This window comes from Caretta caretta, chromosome 2, assembly GCF_965140235.1.
Source record: "Caretta caretta isolate rCarCar2 chromosome 2, rCarCar1.hap1, whole genome shotgun sequence".
In the NCBI taxonomy this organism is placed as follows: domain Eukaryota; kingdom Metazoa; phylum Chordata; order Testudines; family Cheloniidae; genus Caretta; species Caretta caretta.
The window spans coordinates 59,514,960-59,537,097 of NC_134207.1; the positions used below are offsets into that span (position 1 = coordinate 59,514,960).

At 38.0% G+C, this 22,138-nt stretch overlaps 1 protein-coding gene across 8 annotated transcripts in view; it reads left to right on the forward strand.

The window, feature by feature from the left end:
* The window catches only part of NCOA2 (nuclear receptor coactivator 2), a 256,975-nt gene that overhangs the window by 181,701 nt on the left and 53,136 nt on the right, over window positions 1–22,138 (forward strand). For all 8 annotated transcript variants that reach the window (XM_075125137.1, XM_048840914.2, XM_048840912.2 and 5 more), the window contains 4 exons: window positions 14,918–15,021; window positions 19,071–19,248; window positions 20,840–21,025; window positions 22,011–22,112. In XM_075125137.1, coding sequence (XP_074981238.1) covers window positions 14,918–15,021; window positions 19,071–19,248; window positions 20,840–21,025; window positions 22,011–22,112 — 570 coding nt within the window. The remainder of the gene's footprint in view (window positions 1–14,917; window positions 15,022–19,070; window positions 19,249–20,839; window positions 21,026–22,010; window positions 22,113–22,138) is intronic.

Genomic DNA, 22,138 nt, shown 5'->3' on the forward strand with positions numbered 1-22,138 from the left:
TCAACTCAGAGCTTTTTATTAGCTGTTTGAGCACCAGGACTTAGTCACCAGTCATTAAAAGTCTTTTTTCATAGCTTACTATTTGTGAGTGTGCTGTTCATTTTCAAGGCAGGTCAAGCTTTCCTGTCAGAGGAAAAATGATAAAGGACCCAAAGGAAATAGATAAAGCAGAGCTATTTGAATTCAGATATTTTTCTATTTGTGCTGTGCCTGAAGGAGTCAGGCATTCAAGTGGGGACTGAAGCTAAAGAGGACTACTTCATCACTTTGAACTAGAAAACTGGAACCCATAGCACCTAAGTGGCAAATATGGTTCAGTCTATTGCAGAGCATTTATACCCATCAGCTCCAGTAGCAGGCCTTTTAAAGTCTGACAGGACAGGTGAATCTATTTGGGACATCTATGAAGATTTACTTTGTCTAGGTGTCATTCTTAGCAACCAGATGAGCAAAAGTTTACTGCTGTGAGTGGAAAGAGGATAGTTTTCGATTTCAAGTAATCTATTGGCAAATACCATGTAAATAGCCAGTATGGTCTCCGTAACAGTCATTTGGTACTTTAAACATTCCTTGAGGACATTAACCATGGTTAGAATACATAAAAATGTTCTTAAGCAGAGCATCATATAGCCTGTGTATTAAAATTTGTCCTTACATGAATAATATGCAAAAGGATAAGAGATGCCCTTAGAAGAAGCAGATTATTAGCTGTCGTGTTTCTTTTGAACATCTTTGAAATAATAAAACACTTCAGTCTCTGAATTTCCTGAGACAGAAAAATGGATTTTGGATTTGGCCATATACTGTTTACAGGGTCCTGACAAGCAAAGTTTAAGTTTGCCCTGTTCCAAATACTGGGCTGCCCTGAACAGGAAAGTTCAGCTGTCCTCAGTTTTTTGCATGATTTAAATATGCTTACTACCTCTATCTAGAAAAGGAATTATTGACTGTTGGAGGCATTAGGAGCTGCTATATCCCCTCAGTGTGGGCACATACATTTAAAGTTTTTTCTGTTTTCTATCAGCTGTCTTCAATTATCTACCTTCCAGTTTTGCCTGCAGTTTGTTGTGGGAGATGGGGAGAGCTCTGAGTTACTATAGAGAATTCCTTCTAGGTGTCTGGCTGGTGGATCTTGCCCATATGCTTAGGGTCTAACTGATCACCATATTTGTGGTCAGGAAGGAATTTTACCCAGGTCAGATTGGCAGAGACTCTGGGGGGAGGGTTGCCTTCCTCTGCAGCACAGGGCACAGGTCACTTGCAGATTTAAAATAGTGTAAATTGTGGATTTTCTGTAACTTGAAGTCTTTAAATCATGATCTGAGGACTTCAGTAACTAGGCCAGAGGGTACAGGGTCTATTACAGGAGTGGTTGGGTGAGGTTCTGTGGCCTGCAATATGCAGGGGGTCAGACTGGATGATCATGATAGTCACTTCTGACCTTAAAGTCTATGAGTCTGAGTCTTGGCTTGACCTTCTCTTATGCATCTCAGGGAGCATCATTGAGCTTCCTGATGCACCATGTTAGGACTGTTGAAAATCTTCCATTGGTAATGCAAATACAGCAGGAAACTTTCATGCTACTGTTAATGACCTTGTATATCACAGATTTGTCATCCGTGCTCTAAAATAAAGGAGCTATTCTTAAATCATGTTGATGAGGTGTTTGAAAAAGGATATAATCTGTTTTCTCCTAACATTCACTGTCATCTGGAAGAGCAAAATGGAGAAAATAAGTTTAGCTAGATTATTGACATTCCTACAGAGTATGTTCTCTTGGCCCAAGTTTGGGAAACCTATATGTTTAATTAAATTGACAATTAAATCTATGAAGTCTAGTCCAAAAGATCATTTGCCTTCACATCTTTCTTTACAAAAACTCTTATGGGTTGTTATATTTCAAAGAACTAATTGGAGAGTCATTAACTTCCTGAAGACTACACATTGTTCGTGGGGCAGTGAAGGAGCCCTGTTTTGAAATAAATGATCAGATCCTGCTATATTTCAAGTCTTTAAAAACATCATCTCCGCCAAAATCGTGGTAGAATTAGGGACTCTCACCACTGAGACATCGAGTAATGCTATTTTTAAAGATGAGTTATCAAAACAACTGAGATTATTCATTAAATAAACAAATAGTTAACACAAATTTGCAAGTGCCAAAAAGTATATTTATATTTTTCTGTCCTAATTCCATACATATCAAAGAAAATAATTACATTGTTAGGTTGAGGGATGCTAAATATTTGTATCTAATGTACCAGAGCAGAGGTCATTTAGTTTGGTACTTCTTATTAAAATGTTTTGATACCAATCCAAATAAATATAATGGATTTCTAAGCCACCCAAGATAGACGTATAGCATTCTATTATTATATATAGGTTTTATAGATAAGCAGTTTTTATGGTGAGTTTTTTGAAGTGTCATCTCAGCATTTCTTTAATACCAGAAAAGGTAAAATGTCTTCTGAATCTCAATGGTTAAATCTGCTTCTTCTAACCTGATGTACAGAATAGCTCAGTAGAAACTGAGTGTTGTGACTGGGGTCCCAGTGTGGGCCAGCTGTAGTCACTCAATTAGGGTGAACTGCAAAGAATAAGGCAGACAATCCCCAAAAAGCTGGTGGATATTCCAATACTTAGATTTACCAAGCCAGCATAAACCAGCTTCTTTATTACCTCACTGGTTACTCAGAAGTCCAAACAACACAGTTCCCTTAAAGTGATCCAGCCTCAGACCTCCATCCAGGTACCTAAGTCAAATATGATGATTTCTGAAAATCTTATTTCATCATATAAAAGAAAAGGATCTACCAATCCCAAAGGATCAGATACGTTACCTCCCAGGTTATTGAATATTCCAGGTCTTAGACAAATACACGCTACAGTCAATTCTTATTAACTAAACTAAAATTTATTAAAAACAAAAGAAAGAGTATTGTTAAAAGATCAGTATACATATAGACATGAGTTCAATTAATTTAGGTGCAGATTCATAGCTGAGATGGTGAGCTTTGTAGTTGCAAAGAGTTCTTTTAGGAATCGTTCATAAATTATAGTCCAGTGTCCAAATATTATATTCCGGGCATACTAGCATAACTGGGACCTCAGTTTGGCAGCTCAAGCTTCCCTTGATGAAGCCTAAGCAGATCTGAGCTGACAGAATCAGGACCCAAGGATCTTTTATGCAATTTCATGTCCTCTTTGACAAGTTGGGAGTTCATCCAGGAACAAGAGGTAATTAGGATGACTTTGAAGGAGGTCCATTACCGGTACTTAGTTACAGAATTAACATAAGGCAGTTTGCTTGTTCCTCCACCATTCACAGATTATTTGCTATACATTTCAAAGAGAGATGAGTACAGAGAGATCCTGTGATTACAGTTCATTTAAATGCTAGGATATTCTTTTCATCTCTGAATTATCAGAATACAGCATAGACAGGGACTGTTGATTACATCGTTGACCCTACTCATATATATGTAAATACACAAAAACACAAGCATTATCTCTCCACATGTCTTTTGAGGGTTATTTATTTTGCAGGATGTTTAACCCTTTCTAGCCATGCTTCACAAGTGTAATCAAAGTTACTCTGTGCAAGGCATAGATGCCCAATTTTTCCTATCAGCCTCAACTAGCTTTCCTTTTTCTTTTTCACCCACAAAATGGCAGATGCAAATAGTTGCATGCATCTGTAATTTTGTACTCCTTAGACTTCTAAATACCTGATGTGGGAGCACAGTCAGGCACTTAGACATCTAAAATGCCCAAATTGCAGACACAGGTAGCTGAGGATACAAAATTGCACTCACGTTTGTTTGCCTAGTGCAAAATGGGAGTCCAGCTTTTAAAAATGCGTCCCACAGCCAAGTTGGGCAAGAGGAACATTCATGTTATATGCTGTTGAGAATCAGCTGAAGCAAATTTGGGGCCTGGTCCAGAGATGTGCTTGGCACCTGCAACTTCAGATGACCAGCAGTAGTCACAATTTCTCAGCCTTTCCCTGGATCTAAGTCTTTTGGTAGGAAGGACACCATGCTGTCCGTCTTCAGTGATTTTCTTTCTTTCTTTCTTTCTTCTTCTTCTCTTACTTCTCCAGACAATCAGGTGCTAACTGCAGAACTGGTTGGAGAGCTTGGAGAGCCCCCAGGGAAAACAGATGTCAGTGTCCCTTGTGGAGTAGAAGAGAGAGAATGTGGTTTTTAATTTATTCTTTTGGTTTGTGAAACTGCAAATAAGTACCCTGTGCACCCTCATATAACATCAAAATTCATACTTAACAGTATACATGGAACTGCTCAGTCTACGCAAGAAAAACCAAATTAAACACCATATACCAACTCCATAATGACAAAATTACACCCTGCCATCCCTGAACACCTAACCTTCTCAATGCTTAGGAAAAAAAGCTAGGCTTTGCAGGATGTCCAGAAAGTACACAAATGCAGACTGTGCCAGACCCAGGAGAAGTGAATTCCAGATCCAAGGGGCCTTCATGAGGAATGAAGCTAGCCTCATAACAAGGTAGCCTAGAGCATTTCTGCTGTTCACTGCTGAGGCATAGATTGAGAAAAGGTTTCTGGGGTAACCATTTTAATCTTGGTTTTAATTCTGTGGTGGTTTCACTTAAATATCAGGATGCCAAACAGGCTCTCTGTGGTTTTACTGATAGACATATTAGAGGTGACCTGAACAGGAATAGGACTTTGTTACATTTGTTGCTTTAAAAAACAAAAACAAACAAACAAAAACAACTGTGGGTTTTGATCTTTGAGGTTTTGGGATTCTGAGAGAATGCATCTCCTCTTTTGTTTCCTATTTTGAGGCAGAAAGTGGGTTGAAATTTTGGAGAGAACATCAATTCCTAGTTCATAGCCCCGCCAACTTTTGATAGAAACTAGATGTCCCATCACATCTCCCCCTCTTTCAATAGCATTCACCACTGTGTCCAACACAAGTGGATAAACCTAAAGATTAGGTCAATATTTCTGCAAATGATCAATAGTGAAATAGTAATAATGTTGACATTTAGATTGTTACCATAAGACCAAGAGTTAATGTCCCTTACAGCAATTGTTTAAGGCTGTCTATTTGTCTGTTTAGGATAATATCATGTTATTTCACATTTGGAGGCTAGCTGTTGTTTTTGCGAAAGACTAACTCTTTTTTTTTTTTTTATAATTAAAAGCTTAGATTCAGCAAACAAATGTTATAACCGGTCTGGAGCCAGTTCCACAGTCACAGAATTATGGAAAACACAGGTGTGATGACCAAAGTTTGTGAGCACAGTTTGTAAGGAGGTGATTATATAAATGGGGAAAGAAAAGAGCCTTCATGGTGGAACAGATTCAAGCTGGGCCATTTGCTGGCCCAGGTTTGGACTTCATTTTTGCCGAAGTTTATTTCATGACTTTACCCTCCACTTCCATTTATACTTCCAATTGAGCCTAGGTGGTGGGGGATTGTACCACAGAGGATAGTGCCAGATGGTAGTTATATGGAGTTAGAAAAAGCTAATACTGGAGGTGAGTAGACCAAAAGAGAGAACCATGGTGAGGTAGGAGAAGATGCATTCATATTCATTATTTTATGTATTAATTGAACTGTTTGTTTTATGATGCCCAAAAATGCCCCCTAGGCTTTTAGAGTGCAAATTATACTTTCAGGGAATGTCAGAATACTTGAAACACTAGATACTATACTTTCATTTTCTAAGATCAGAAGTTCCCCAAAATTGTAAAGGTTGTATTAAAGTTTAGCTATGCTTTGCGGCTTTGTGGGAAGGGAAGGCTTATATGATGGTGCTAGTATTTTACAGAAGCTGCTTCCCACATTTGGGGGGAGGGGGAGGGGAGTAATCAGGCCAAATGTGTGTTGGAAATTCTGAAAAGAATATCGTATTCAGAGTGTTAAACATAGTGTTATCACTGGTTTCAGAGTAGCAACCGTGTTAGTCTGTATTCGCAAAAAGAAAAGGAGTACTTGTGGCACCTTGGAGACTAACCAATTTATTTGAGCATAAGCTTTCATGAGCTGAGCTGTAGCTCATGAAAGTTTATGCTCAAATTGGTTAGTCTCTAAGGTGCCACAAGTACTCCTTTTCTTTTAGTGTTATCACTGTTCTTGGATGAGTAAGTGAGCTTACAGCTTTCATTCTTCTGTCAGCTTAGTCCTGTGTCGTAAATTTAAGTGATTTTTATATCACCAGTGTGGTAAAAGTGAAACAAAGTCTGTTACGTTCTCACAGGAACTGGATTCTGATATCAGTTTGAGCTGGGATTGGGTGATCAGGCTGTCCCCTTGATGCTGAAAGGAAACCATGATTTGCTAACAAGAGGTTATGTGTGAGGATGAGAGCGAGGCAGCTTTAAGCTTTGCTCTTAGACTACTCACAGTGAGTAAAAGTGCTGAGAAAAAGTGCATCTATGGTTTTTTGGTTTTTGTTTTTTTTTTAATGTGTGCTGTAGGAGATTTCAGCAACCTGATGATCTGTAGCACATTAATGTTGAAAAGATAAACACATTTGGAGAGCACAGGAAAGGCCTTGTGTTTTGATGTTAGCAGAATGCTTCTTAATGAATAAGAATGTGCTGCTGGCTTCACAGAGCCATATGGCAGCTTTGCTAATTTTAGTTCAGTGCAGATGCATAATTCTTCCCTGTTTTACCTCCTAAAACCTTTCTGAGATACTACATAGCTTTTTCTATAGTACTTGATCTATAGTTTAAGTGGAAAATGAGTACACTAATCTAATGGGTTCTTTACTCTGTGCAGAGATATGCTGTAAAGTGTGACAGCAACCTCGATTTATAATCATTTCCCTAAATAATAGGTAGGAATGTTCCTGGAGGAGGGGCAAAAACTTTCTGCTGAGTCTTACAGTTTGTTATTGAGATTGTTGTCAAAAAAATTGTAACTGTCTTTTGAAAAATTGATAGATTTTGGAGGGAACAACTTTGCTCACGTTGAAGTACTAAGAACTGGTTAACAAATATGTTTAGGTATATCAAGTACCATTTTAGTTAAAGGTTCTAATTCTTTGAATAATACAACTACAAGGAAAACTGCTATCCCCATGGTTAACCAGGCATTGGAATAATTTTAAAATTCTTCATTGCTTTGCTTCACCGCACCTTGTATTGTATTTGCTAGTCTGCGATTGGAACACACTGAATTAATAAAAACATTTTTTCTTTCTTACTCTAAAGTTTGTAAATATGAAGCTGCTCTTTTTATAGTCCTATTTGTACTAATAACATACTGTCTCTTGCCATAGTACACACAATTAGTATTTAGTAATTATTATAAACCTATATCATTATGAAATCTGAAATTTCAAGTCAAGTAGAAGTCTAGTAAATTTTTTAAAATCAGTTAAATCTAGTGCCTGAAACTACTTTTATCTCTGTCCTCTGCCAATTTAAATCCTTTTGTATTCACACTTCCCTGTGTTTTACTTCTTTAGTCTCTTCCCTGTTGCTTTATGAAAGACGAGCTGACAACATGTGAACCAGACTACCCACAAATGGCTGTCTAATACATAAACAAACATGAAAAAATGGAGAAAAATTGGGTGTTTTAAAAGCATTTGTGCTGTAGAATTTAATTTTAGTTGTAGATTCTGAAATGCTGTATAACATTTAAGTCGCCTTCCAAGTAATCAGTGCTAGTGATGCTGATGCTGCTACAGTTGGTTAAATTATAAGGATGTCTCCTGAATCATGGCTGTTTTCCTGTAGAGAAACGAATGTTCTGGTATGACTGACAAGAAAAGGCTCTGCTTGCATTTTTGGTCTGTTTTTTCAAAAAATAAGGATACATGACTTTGGATGGACATGATATTACAATAGCAATGTATGTATGTTCCAGCTGAGAAATTCTCTTTTAAAGAAGTGTTGCATAAAAGAACTGCTTTCTTTGGCTGCAGGATTTTTGGTTGGTTTGTTTGTTTGTTTGTTTTTTTGCTTGAGGCTCGCTTTGTGGTGTGCTGCTGTTCGTATCAGGAAATAGTCTGAAATTTCATTTTCAAATGTACGCATGATGGTGCCTGTGATGTAGAGCAACATAATCAGGATGTTCTGCAAATCTATTTTCTCTTCCCCCTCTTATTTTCAAAACACTTGTATTGTTTGTGTCTAATGCTTCTTTACTCACTTCTCCTTTTTTTGCTCCTTTTGTTCCAGTAGAAAACACACATAATAATGACTGCTATGAGAAAAAATGAACATATAAAATATATTGATGCAAATCCCTTCTTTTGGGGGGGGAGGGTAGTTTGACTCATTTTAACATAGTCCCTGAAGAGACTCAGGTTTTGTTCTTCATTTTGAAAATGAAAGTCTCATTAATTTGTATTGGATTTCTGGATTGCAAAGCATAGGAAGGGTAAAGGAGGAATTGTTCCTCAAAGCAGTTTCATTGAGGGAGAGGGAGTAAAGCATACAAAGAAAGAGCCCACGGATTGCGCATCCAATTGTGGTACTGCAACTGGAGGGATGTATTGTTTTAAAAAAAAAAAAAAAGGGAGAGAGAGCCAAATCCTTTCATGTTTTATTTATCTTTCAGGAATCTAAAGGGACCAACAAAAAGTACTGTATAGAAAAAAACATTTTGCTGGTGGAGGTAGGGGATGGAAGTAGGGAAATTAAAAAAATAAGTTATCTATGTTTAAAAAGTATGTCAAGAGACTTTAAATGATTGCTCTTGACTTCTCTCCATTTGATTTCAGAATTCCTACCAAATTAATGTGCTTTAATAAAGGTTTGATTGTATCTGAATCTGGGTTAAGCTTCAAATAAAACTTGAAACACTCCCCGTGCTGAGCATACTGAAAAAATGTTTGTTTGTTTTTACTTGTGGTACAAAAAATAAAGAAAAATAAATATAATTGGTGACCACTGGAAAAAAGCCTAGTGTCAAATATGAATCAGTGTGTTTTGGTATGCAGTATTAATACTTAAACAGCTGTAAACCTGTCCGCAATTTAAAATGGAAACTACACACGTACCTAAAATGCTACATAATTGCATGTGTATGTGTTTACTTAGCATAAAAGTATGTCTCAAAGGAGGGTTGTTTTTTTTTGGTTTTTTTGTTTTTTAGTCTCTGGGCTAAACTTTTCATTGAGCAGGGTTGATAATTATTTCCTGTGTAGTTTCCGAATTACATAAATTCTTTTCTAGTTTAATTTAGTAAATATGGGCTCAATCTTGTTAGCCCAGTTTATATGAATAGGTCCAGATTCTGGTTTGCACTCTGACACCATTGCAGCACTTAAGATGGGTTCTGAACCTAAACAGCCAGCAGAGAATTCCCTTTATTGAGGAAACTCTCCACTGGTGTGAATAGGGTTGCCAACTTTCTGATTGCCAAAAACCGAACACCCTTGCCCCATCCTCTGCCCCTTCTCCAAAGTCCGGCCCCCGCTCACTCCATCCTCCCTTCCTCCGTTGCTCACCCTCCCCCACCCTCATTCACATGCTCATTTTCACCAAGCTGGGGCAGGGGGTTGGAGTGAGGGCTCTGGCTGAGGGTGTGGGCTCTGAGGTGGGGCTGGGGATGAGGGGTTTGGGGTGCAGGAGTAGGCTCAGGGCTGGGGTGGGCATTGGGGTGTGGGTGCGGTGAGGGCTCTGCTAGGGGTGCAGGCTCTGGGGTGGGGTTCGGGATAAGGGGTTTGAGGTGCAGGAGGGGGCTCAGGGTGGGGGCCAAGGGATTCAGAGTGGGGGAGGGGGTGCAGGCTCTGGGAGGGAGTTTGGGTGTGGGAGGGGGCTCAGGGCTGGGGTTGGGGTGCAGGAAAGAGTGCGGGGTGTAAGGTCTGGGAGGGCGTTTGGATGTGGGAGGGGCCTCAGGGCAGGGGATTGGGGTACGGGATTGTGTGCAGACCTAGGGGTTGCAGGGATATGCCGGCCGCTTCCAGGAGCCATGCGGAGCCAGGGCAGGCAGGGAGCCCCGCTGGAGCCACCAGGGTCTCTTTTCAACCAGGCATTTCAGTCGAAAACTGGTTGCTGGCAACCCTAGCCATGAAGCTAGCTCCAGCTGCCCATTCCCTACCTTTGCATAGGCCAGTGCTCCTCCCTTTACCTAATGTGCGGTTCATTCAGCAAATCTTCTGTGGATACAAGCTTCCTTATGACCTTTTTCCAGCGTTTTAAATTAAAGCAGCCATGAGGCTGTTCTAACAGACGGCATAGCAGCATGTGCAAAATAAGGGAGCCATAACTGGCTCCCTGACGCGTCTTGCCCTCTCCCCTGTGCCAAACAGAGCTTGACTAAAGTAAAGAATCTAGTTTGTCTTCTTCAGTCACATAAGTAGTCCCACTGATTACAAGACCATTCACAAGAGAGGGGCTTTGCAGTATTGGCCCTATATTGCAGTTTTGCCTATGGGGCATTCAAAAACCATTAGGTGGGACTCCCAAATATATATACATGGAAAAGCTTTGAGTCCCACATAATCACATGACTCCAGGAGCTGGGGCTTTAAGTAAAACATCAACTATTGTGAGACTTATGATAAAAAAATGAGTTGGTAATGCTATAATTAACAGGGCTGCTTGTGTTTTGTATCCTTTCTTACAACAAAATTCTGCTCTCAATTGACACTGTGTGCTTTATCGGTAAATAGATTATTCATTTCAAGTATTTATCTCAGCCTCTCTGTTAAAAACACAATCAGCTGGCACCCTTCAGTGATTGCTGATCTCTAGGTCCACTTGCTTTCTCTGTGTTTGCTGATGGATCCCCCAAAATAGGCTATCGTTCAATCAAAAGTCGATAATTTTACTGCTAAACCTGAAGATCATCACTGGCTAAGATCCTAAACGGGCAGATTGTTTGTTAGTTTGTTTCATGAGCATAAGACACTGCTGACCCTTAGCTGAAATAACTTATATGCACAAAGCTGCTTAGATGTGTTAGCCAGTAGGGAGCTGTCTAGTATGTGAGATTTTACACATCTTTCAGTTAAATCACAGTTTCAACTATAAAATTGGGCAGTTGGGCACCCCTTTGGAATATGTAATGCTCTTTGGAATGCCTGAATCCTTAAACTACAGAGTGTATTTCATATACATATAGTGCGCAGTGCAGTTGTTTTTATTCAGTGACTGATTCAGAATGCATAATCTTAATGTGTATCCATGTATAATTTTCAAAATTAATTACTGTCGTATAGACATTAAAAACATCCTTCATTTTCTTTTGACTCAAAATCTCATTTGGGAGCATAAGGGATAGAAGGTGTTTATATAAATGAGATACAACATACTGGTCAAGCCAGGAGCATTACTGAGCGATGTGAATTCTGTGGTTGTAATAGTTTGAAGAATCTTTAGCAACTGATCAGTAGTATGTGAGAAATAAACAGTGAAAATTACTAACCTGTCCTTGTAAATCCAGTAAAGAAACCACTAGGAAGCACCAATTCGTTGAACAGATCTGCACCAGATATTTTCTATGATCTGCAACATTCATCTAGCCATAATTGTTCACAAAAGAAATTAACATCATAATGTTTTAATTAGCTTAGTGCCTCTCTCCTGCCTATTCCCAAGCTGTTGCACATCTGATGTGATTTTTTTAGGGTTCCTATGTCAAGAAATTTTGGATCTAGAGCCATTTTTATATGTTGTCTAAAAGCTGGAATCCCATCTTTCAGATGGCATAGAGAATTAATCTTGAGCTTTAGGGGGTCAAGAGAATGTTGATGGCTACTGTGGAATTAAAGTGGACTGCAAGATGGTATTCTGAAAAATTTTACTGTGTGATTAAAGGTCTTCTGCAATACAAAAACCAGGGACTGCTTATGATATCAGCTGCAACCTGGGACTCAGCCTCCCAGACTTTGCTAGGAACTGGACCCAGCTTTCAGGATCAGTAAATTTTTCTGTTAAAATATTTCCAGCATTAACATAATATGGTACAAACTCTGTTGTCCTGTAACATATGGAGAACAGCTAGATTATTTTTCCCCCACACTTACTTTTTTTCAGCAAAGGGACAGATACCTCCCCACCATTCTTCCTTGCCCTTCCCAAAAAGGCCTTATGCCATCTTCAGTCCAAGCATGGGAATCTCTCATTAGTTTGTGTGAGTTGCCACTGCAGAATGAGGACATTATATTGTCCTAATTATAATACTTATTTAAAAGACAACTTAAATTATTGTTATTAACAATCATACACACAATTACATTTCAGAAGTTATTTGCAATGCTATCATATTGTGCATGAACATACTGTAAAAAACAGTATGGGATTTTCAAAAGCACTCAGTATTGGCCCAGCACGTCTCCCGCAGAAGGCAGTTGGAGCTTGGATGCATTTGAAAATCCCATGCTTATAATTTACGGTAGATAATCTTTGTAGTCACAAGAACAAATTTTACAGCAAGTGTGCTGTAATTCCTAAATAAAATCTTTACATTTGTAAGAGTCAGTCTAAATTGCAATTTTAAAAGAATCTTTATCATTACAAAAACTGTGTAAATGTGTTTTTTTTTTTCAATTTTAGTAAAAGGTGTAGGGACTTGCACATGTGTCTCTCGCCAAAGCCTCTACCCTTCCATTGTTGTGCCACATGGCCACTGTCCAATTCTCTGTTATCCTCTACTCCCAGGCTGTATTTCAGTAAGAGGTGAAGTGATTCCTGTAGACCTATAGCTTTTAGACATGTATGGATCCAGCAGAATGAAAAGTACTAAATACGTTTAAGACGAAGTAGTACATATTCACGGACCCTTATGTGACTGTGTGTATAGACCCCACGTAGATGAGGAAGGTGCCAGAGAGGCCCTGATGGTCGGGCTAGCCCCACCCCTCCAGCCCTGTCAATCATGCATGATAGGAGGAGGCCTTTAAAAGGGAGGAAACTGCTGCAGCAGTGAGGAAGGAGCAGGATTGTTCCAAGTAAAGGACTGCAGGAGTGACTCCTGAAGCCGTGGAGGGAACCCCTAGCCTAGAGACCTTCATCCCGACCCTGAGGAGAGTGCAGTGGACTCCTACAGTAAGACAAACCAGCTGAGCCTCACTCAGAGACCCACCCAAAGTGATATCCTTGAAACCCACTATATTGGTGCTGGGTTGCTGGGAGCACTGCAGACGTGCCACACCCCATCTCCTTTTTCTGGGGCCACAGGGAGGGAGTATCCCCAAATGCGTTGGGGTTTGTGACTTTCATTTTGATCCCCCATCTGGAGAGACTTAAGAATTCCCATAAAAGCCAGAGCCCCCCTTGCAAATAGTAAGGAAGTGGAGCCTGTGTTATAACCACACAGTATAGATAACTGGGTATGTTCAGTCAGGTTCACCCACCCTCTGAGGGGGAAGCCACCGAGGATTCTGTTACACCTTATCTCTAATAGATGTGCACTGAACATGGAGGAATCCAGGATTTGGGGGACCAGTCTCTCTGTTTTGAGGGGACAGAGAAACTGTACATTCACTTTGCCCTCCTACTCTCAGCCAAAGGAATAATCCAGAGGAAACTGCATGAGAGGAGCATCCAGTCACTGACAGAAAATACTGCGGGCCTGCTATATTTGGTATCTTCTTATTTCTGTGCCCAATACTTGAATTTTTTTTCTAAAAAAATGTGCTTTGCAAATGCTTATTGGCTCATCTGTGTATGGTATCTTTAGTCATTCTCACCATAATGGGACTTTTGATGGTTTGTTGATGAAGAAAGTACAAACTTTTGTTGAAGTACAACAAGTTCAACCTGTTTCTGTTTTATCCCTAATTGTAAAAGTTACCTGTTTTCTCACATTTTTAGCAAAATTAGCTTCCTTTTCATGGAGAACATGTGTTTTTAAACATTTTTATTCAGATTTTCTGATATGTAGCAATAGACTAAATATTACACCATTTCCTTTGAATAGTGAATCCAAGCATTTTTAGGAGTCTGTTGTCACTCTGGGTTACCTTTTAGATCTTGTGTTTTATTGGGCGGTCACTAAAAATGTATTTTGAATTGAAGACTATTAACATAATGCAGTGATCAGATGTTGCATTAATTTTAGGTAGCATTTTTTTCTGCTAATGTTCCCGTTTAAACTCCAAGACAAAAATTAAAAAAAATACAGAATAATTAATATGGATTGGCATGATTCAGAGTGGAGATTTGCTAAATTAATTTGATTTATAAGATATTTTGAGGCAAAATTCTGGTTTGGCTGTTTAATCAGTACTACAGCATGGAGCACGAACAAGGTTGCAAATTGTTCAGATCCGTACAATTGAAACATTAGCACAGGTGGTGGTATGCTCCCAGAAAGTTATTTTTGTTTGCTTCTGTTGTTTATCATTTAATTTTCATGCAGCGCTCTTGAAATTATATCTATTTTATGTGCATATTGGTAAATATGCATAAGTGACAGTGGGGAAAAACACTATAGTGTGAATAATACAATGTGAATTTAAAATGATAAACAATAATAATTGTGTGGTGTGGAAATGGGAGTGCAAAAACTCTTTCACTTATGCATGAACTCTGGATCCGTCTAATGTTGTTAGCTTCTGGTGTTTTTTTTTAAATGTAGTGCTCACGAGAAGATAGTGCAAGGATAACGAGACAGGTGCTTTGCCAGGTCTTCCAGTCAGCTGTCCACCTCTTTATAAGCAAAGAGTGCCTGTCATGCCAGACAGTGTATGTGCTCTGTAATTTAGTCAATTAACTGCTAGGGACCAGGATGAAACCACTATTTCATTGCTATCCTAAAGAAGGATTTGAGCCTACAGTTCTAGAGTTGAAAAGTTAACCCGCTAGCCTTGCTTCCCCATATCACGATGGAGGCTTCTTTAATCTCAGTCGTAGTGGTTTGCTTGGTATCTGTCACAAACTACTGTGGACTTGAAAAATGATAATACCTTTTTAAGAGCTCTGTTCTGTCATTTGATGCATAGTTCTCTTTAATGCAGAAAAAGCAGCAGCGGCCAATGAAGATGAAGTACAAAAAGCGGATGTATCATCTACAGGTCAGAGTGTCATCGACAAGGATGCACTTGGACCAATGATGCTTGAGGTAAGTGCCCAACGTTTTCTTTACATTGGAGTTAATTCTGCTACATATAATATCAAGATGAATGTCATGGAGTGAAAAAATCAAATTGGAACTCACTCTTAAAGGCATGATCAAATGTTATCACTTCGATAAAACAGCCATCTTTGCTACTTAAGATGCCATTCCATATCACAAATACAGAGCATGCTGCTGATCCTATTGAATTTAATTCAGTGACAAAACATTGATTTCTAGGGGAGCAGGTTTAGAACAGTAGCATCATATTATATATTTAACCACTGTAGTCATGGATATTTCTTGAGTTCCATTTTATGAAATGTCCTAATTTTGTGTGCCATTCTGAAATATGGAGATTTGGTAAACTCATGCGTATGCGCTCATTGACTTACAAAACGTATACATGTGGGCTGGGTGGGGGAGTATTTCTCTAAAATTATGCATCATTGCTACACATTATCTTAATTACTTTTGCCATTTCTGCATAGGTAACATGCTTGTTTCACCTCCTGATTACAAAAACACACATCTATGGGAATTCTTCAGGATAAATCTTTTGATTAGCTTCGCAAAGAATTCTGCATGACTTTAACTGTGTGACTTCCATTGATATCAGAAGAGGCTGAATAGTTGAAACCTTAACTCTTAAAACACCCTTGATATCATTGTTATCTATAGCGCATACATGTCATCTAGGACGCTAGCGTATTTAACTACTGTCATTTACTCTCTGTCACTGATGTTTTATATGTTTAAGTTCTGTTACAAACACTTAATACCCATTCTGACAGTGATCTTTATCTGTAAGGAGGAATAAATGTTGGTTTAGACAAAACTAAACAAAAAGCCCTGAGTCTAGCTAGAGGAACCAAGTTTGACAAATATATGAATTACCCCATTATTCCCAAAATGTAACATCAGCCAAACTATAAACCCTAATAAATATACCAATGATAAATATTTGAATTACTGTCCATGACTCATTAGATAAAAAAAACACAGAAATCTGACACTGTTTCCTGAGCTGTATATGGAATTACGGAACTGAAAAATTCTCAACTATCAGGCAGAGCACTAGATAGGTTAGACAGATTAGACAGACTGAAGAAGTTGTCCCCTGAATAACTAGTGCAGTACGCTCATAAGATGAAAACTTGAATTAATATTTATTACACTTGCTCACTGAACTGAATGTTGCTGTTTTTGCTAACAAGCAAAGTTAAACCTCAGAGCTCATACATGGCAGTGTAGTAATTCCAGTCTTCATGTAAATGTTAATTGATCATAAAGATCTGATTTAATCACACACACGAAATTTAAGGCTAAAAAATTATCCCTATTGTGCTTAGCTATTGCAGCACGCAGGGTATTTAAAATCACAGGTTATATCCTCGTGTTACTTTGTTAGGATTTAATTTATTTTTCTCCTCTACCATGAAACCGTTCTGCATTGACAGTAAAAAATTAACAAATGATATTAATAAACTCAAGCCTTTGCACAACAGATACTTAAAAGGTCGCAAAGTTATTGTGCATTCTCTGTGAAAAGACCACAAATGTATTCTGTGTATCTTTATCTTTGTAAGGAAATGCAATTAAGTGTTTTCATCTCTTTAAAAGTCTCATAGGCTTGATGAGTCCACTTTTTTCTCTTTATGAAGTAAGGAAAATAATGGCAAAGCCAACTGACTGCATACTAGTTATCTGATTTAGAAATGTAATTCTCTTTTCTATTAAACAATTTAATTGGAGGGGTGTCTTCATACTTGCAAGTGTTTCCTGTTGAAGAAAGTAAATAGAATTCATCATCATTTGCTAGTTCTGATGGGATTTTCACAAATTTCCTGTTTAAGGCAGGGGAGTGTGTGCGCAAAAGAGAGTAAGACAATAGTCCGCAGCAACCCAAAGAACAAAACTTTGTTTTCTTTTCTAATATGTCCTCTAAAAGAATTTCTGTTCTCTTATTCTCTCTGCCAACCTCGTTGTCCCTGTCAGAGCAAGAGCCCTGAAGGGAGGGGTGCAAGATTACATTATTGTTCCAACAGTCTGTCATGGTGCAGTATATCTGGGGAAGAGATAAGAAATCAGCATTACAAAGTAGAAACCTCTATAAGTTTTAAATAATTTGTTGCCATAAGCTGGTTTGACAGTCTAGCAGTTACCCTAAAAGTAAACTGATTTTGCCTTTTGCTTCTGAACATTAGGAGATGAGAATGCTATAGATAAGCCATAATCACTACATAGACTCATGCTACTACTTACCGATCCCTCTAGTCAGCTCAAGAAATAGCAGTGAAGAAGTTGCCTGGAGTGCTCCCCCACCAAGGAGGTTGCTATAATAGGAGGCTTTAGGTTGTGGACCATATAAGTTGAGGGGTGAGATGCTAAAGACCCTATTAGACATCTACCTGCAATTTGTGTCTTTGAAAGTCTCCCCATCGTGCATAGATACAAAAAGACATTGATCTGCACCAGAGATGTCAATAGGAGATTTGCCATTAGAATTGGGGCCTAAATAAATTAAAACTTTTTAAAAGGTATAGTTTACAAATAAATAACTATGCAACTGTTATGAAAATATATAGAAAAGAGGCAAGCCTTCACAAATAGGCAAGGGTTAAAATAATTAGAAACAGAAAAGGCAGTGTACACAATGCAAAAACAAACAAAGCATAAGGATTAAAAATTCTGACAATTGACAGAACAAACAAGCACCTAAAATTTCTACGTTCAAAAGCAGTGAGATGATAAATGTGTGTATATATGTATATATCTTACTTTTATTATATATAATTTAAAAAGGGAATAAACAAGACATTTGCCAGTCATTATCTTGAATGCTCTGTTTGTATGTTTTGCCTTCTTTTGCCCATCTTCTGGGGGTTTTTTTCTGTGTTTTTATATTGTATGCTCTTTGGGGCCTGAATTGTGTCTTTGTATACGGTATATCTGTGCAACATCAAGCATATTGTGGGCACTACTGTAATATAAATAATAAAACAAGCGATTTCCTTTTGATATGCAATAGGGTCCATGGCCAGATTTTTTACATATATTTTTAAAATATGGACCTGCTAACCGCTCAGTGCTGTGTTGTATTTGTAATACACATCGACAACCTAGGTATGATACGACAGCATATTAAAGATATTACAGGTTGTGTATTATAGAAGATTTAGCCATTCTATCACTTGCCAATGTACAGTGCTGTGACAACTCCTCCTTGTGCTGTATTTAGGCTTATCAGTAGTGTGGATCCACTAACTTTTATTTCTAAAAAATCATGGGTAACCCTGTTGTCCTGTCAGTGGTTTGTTCCTCTGATTATAGGTACAAAATTACCTTCTTGCATTTCCAAATCAAAATGGAAGTTTTTTCAGAGCAGCCTTCTGAAGAGTCAGTATATCAGGCAAAGTGGCAGAAGGTTCATGTGGGCTGAGCTGGCAATTGAATGCTTGAATCCAATGGATTTCATGGTTTGAATTTAAATCTTTGTTCCCGGTCTGTGTACATGTCATAAAATTAAACAGAGAGGAAGGCTCTGAGTTATTCCTAGGCATTTATGCACAATCATGCTTGCATCATAAGAACAGTCATTGCTAGGCAACAAACTAATGCTTTTATCTTTGCATGAGAACTTCTTACTGAGACTGAACTTTTGTTTTCTCCTGGTTAGGGGAGAAACAAAAATATAATATTCAGCATACATTTTAAAAGGAAGTCAGCAAATAGTTTTTAAAAAGTCCAGTAACTTGGCTGTCACAGTAGACTTTCAAAAATACATTTTTTTTCTTTCTGCCTTTATGTACTGGTTTCACAACACTGTTGATATGAAATCTACATCTTTCAACCCTTTTCAGTTTGTTAGTATTATATCTTGAGTAAAATTTGATCCACTACATGGAACTTCATATTCTTCTCATCATTCAGTACAAGCTAGCTGGGGGAGAAGGGAGGGGGAGAAGAGACATCTGTCCTCTAAAAGAGGTTATTGTTTCCTTATATCTTTTGTTAATCAGATTATGGCTTTTCTCTTCATGTTTTTCTTCTAGGCCCTAGATGGGTTCTTCTTTGTAGTGAACCTGGAAGGTAACATTGTGTTTGTTTCTGAGAATGTGACACAATACCTAAGGTACAACCAAGAAGAGCTGATGAACACAAGTGTATACAGCATCCTGCATGTAGGGGACCACAATGAATTTGTCAGAAACCTGCTGCCAAAATCTTTAGGTATATTCATTTCCCACAAAAATTTGCCATTGCTCATTTATATTTATCTTTGGTTTCTTAAGTCAATGTTTTCATTGCTTCACTTAATAGCATTCAGTTACTTAAGTTAAAGTCCATGTCAGATGTACTGTGTTTATTGTGTTTATGCCTAAAGGCTATGTAACAAATGATTATTTCTCAAAATCAGCCTCCTTTTGTCTCTTCTTTTGGGTTTCAGTTTTTCTTCAAACCTGCTCATAGTAACTGGCAGATGTATGACTGACATTGCTGCAAGGTCTTTATAGTGAATCCTTACAAACACAGATAACATTATCTGTGTGAGTTTTCCCCCACTTCCCACATGTAAACTGGTTATTCTAAGAAATGATTCATAACTACAAGGAAGAGAGGACATTTTACAATATAAGGACAGAAACTGCCTTGTCGTTAGATGTTTTATTTCATTCTTATTTTTATTTTCCCAAATGTTTATCCCGTTTCTTTTTAAGAACTGTTTGTATTGCTATGTTCATTTATACTTTATTTCTGCTTATTTCTTATATCTTACCTTTTTTGGTACTACCTTTCTTGCATGTACATTTGTTCACAATAGTTTGAACAGTAATATGTCATTTTTGTTCATTGAAACATTGTTATATGTCAGTGAGATCGTCATAACTTCTTTTAAAAAATAAATATTAAAGAATAGAAAATTATGAAGCATTTTTGAATGGCTAAGAAATGTAAGTCACTGAATTGTTCTTATCAGCCTCTCCTGTACATTTTCCATTTATTTATTACTTTTTACAAATAGCTGAGCAGGACTGTGCATGGTATTCTAAATATGGCCTCCTTAGTACCTTATGCACTGTTAGAATAATTTGCTCTGACTTTTGTTCAGTACCTATATTTATGCATCCAAGGATTTTGTTTCCTTTTTTACTTCTCTTAAGCACTCTGGAAAAGGTTTTAGTTTTATCCACTATTGGACCCAGGTCATCCTCCTACGGTGTTCTACATCGTAGCTGAGGGTACTTATTTTAATTTGTCTCTAGCCTCCTTGCCTCACGTTTATGTACACTGCATGTTAACTCTTTATCTGCCAATGTTCCTACTCTGTGCAATACATTTTGAATGATCTTGCCCTTCTCTTTTGTATTAACCAACGCACTCCCAGATTTGTATTGGCAAACACATTACTTTACTGCACACACTTTCTTCCAGGCTGTTGGAAGATAGAGTTAACATAATCTGTCCAGTACTGATGGCAGTGTTAGACAGTTGATCAGGGTGCTCCATCTCTTTTTTGGGTGTAGGTATTTAGAACTTTGTACTGCCTTTCTGTTTGTTCTATTTTTAAGCTGCTTAACTAAGGAAAGACAAGGTGGCTGAACAAACTAGGGACTGTGATCCATTTAAGTGACGAGGATGAAATTACTTTGCACCAGCTGGATAGGACTCTAATATCAAAATTGTATTGTTTATTAAATGAGTGTTTCCCCCAGTTTATAAAGCACCATAATTAATTCTCTTTTTACATGTGAACTTTGGATGCTGGTAGGAATGACTACTTCTGAGACTAATCTTATTATATGAACTTTGCTTTGCTTAGTGAATGGGGGACCTTGGTCTGGTGAAGCCCCTAGGCGCAACAGCCATACATTTAATTGTCGGATGCTGGTAAAACCTTTAACTGATGCTGAAGAAGGCCCTGATAACCAGGAAGCACATCAGAAGTATGAAACTATGCAGTGCTTTGCTGTTTCTCAACCAAAGTCCATCAAGGAAGATGGTGAAGGTAAATGGTGCATACTTTTATTTTGCTTATTTTAATGGTGTCTTGACCTTCTCCTTCCAGGCTTACCCCAAAAATTATAGATCAGTAACTGCGGTGAAATCAAGATAAAGTGGTTTCTCCAAAGCAGGGAACAGAAGATATGCAAGCTTTCCCTTTTCCTTTAAACTGTGTAACTTTCCTCTTAATTTGCATTACATAGGCTGGCCTGCACACAATTTGTTCAGACATACCAATATAAATTTGGAGTAACCTCACGTATTTCATGCACTGGACTTACATCAGTGTAATTGTAAGAGGAATTTGGCCCATTGACAGCAAAATTTTGTTAGGCAATTTTTGAGTTATCAGAATGTGAAGACTATTGTGGTTCAGCATTTCCTTCATTATTTACTCCATCAGTAAAAAAATTTTCAGATGCATATTGAGTACTCAGAGTGGCTAATTGTGAAATTTTCTCCTCAAGAAGCACAAGTACTCTAGACATGTTTGAAGGAATGTGGTTTGGAAATTGCAAAGTTATATAAATGTTCAAGAATTGTGTTCTCTATACGTGCAACATGTTGTTTTCTGTTAAATATTTTCTAACCTGTGCAGCTACAGCTAAAAACATACACATGCAAATAAATGTAACAGTTTATTGCATGTGCTATCAGTTATGAACATAGGCTCTTCTCAAGACTAAGAAAATGTAAGAGAGGAATCTACCTGAATGTAATGTTATGGCTGATATAGGGTAATATCCACAAAGGAATCCTCACAGAGATTTTCTTGCAGAAAACCCTCCCAGTCTGTGACTTTCAGTGTAGGCGAGGACAACATAGACCATAGCAATGCTATCCATCTCTTGCTTTCATGAGTACTAAACGTATTAGGTTTAACCCAAAAATGTAACGAAAGACTTATATTTCTTTTAAAAAAAAAAAATCTTTCCCTGCATTGGTTTCCCTGCTTAAGAAAATACTGATGTAATATTGTTTCATTTAAGATTTGCAGTCTTGCTTGATTTGTGTGGCAAGAAGAATTCCAATGAAGGAAAGGCCAGTTCCTCCCTCATCAGAGAGCTTTTCTACTCGCCAGGATCTGCAAGGTATTGTGAAAACAGAGTTTTGGGAA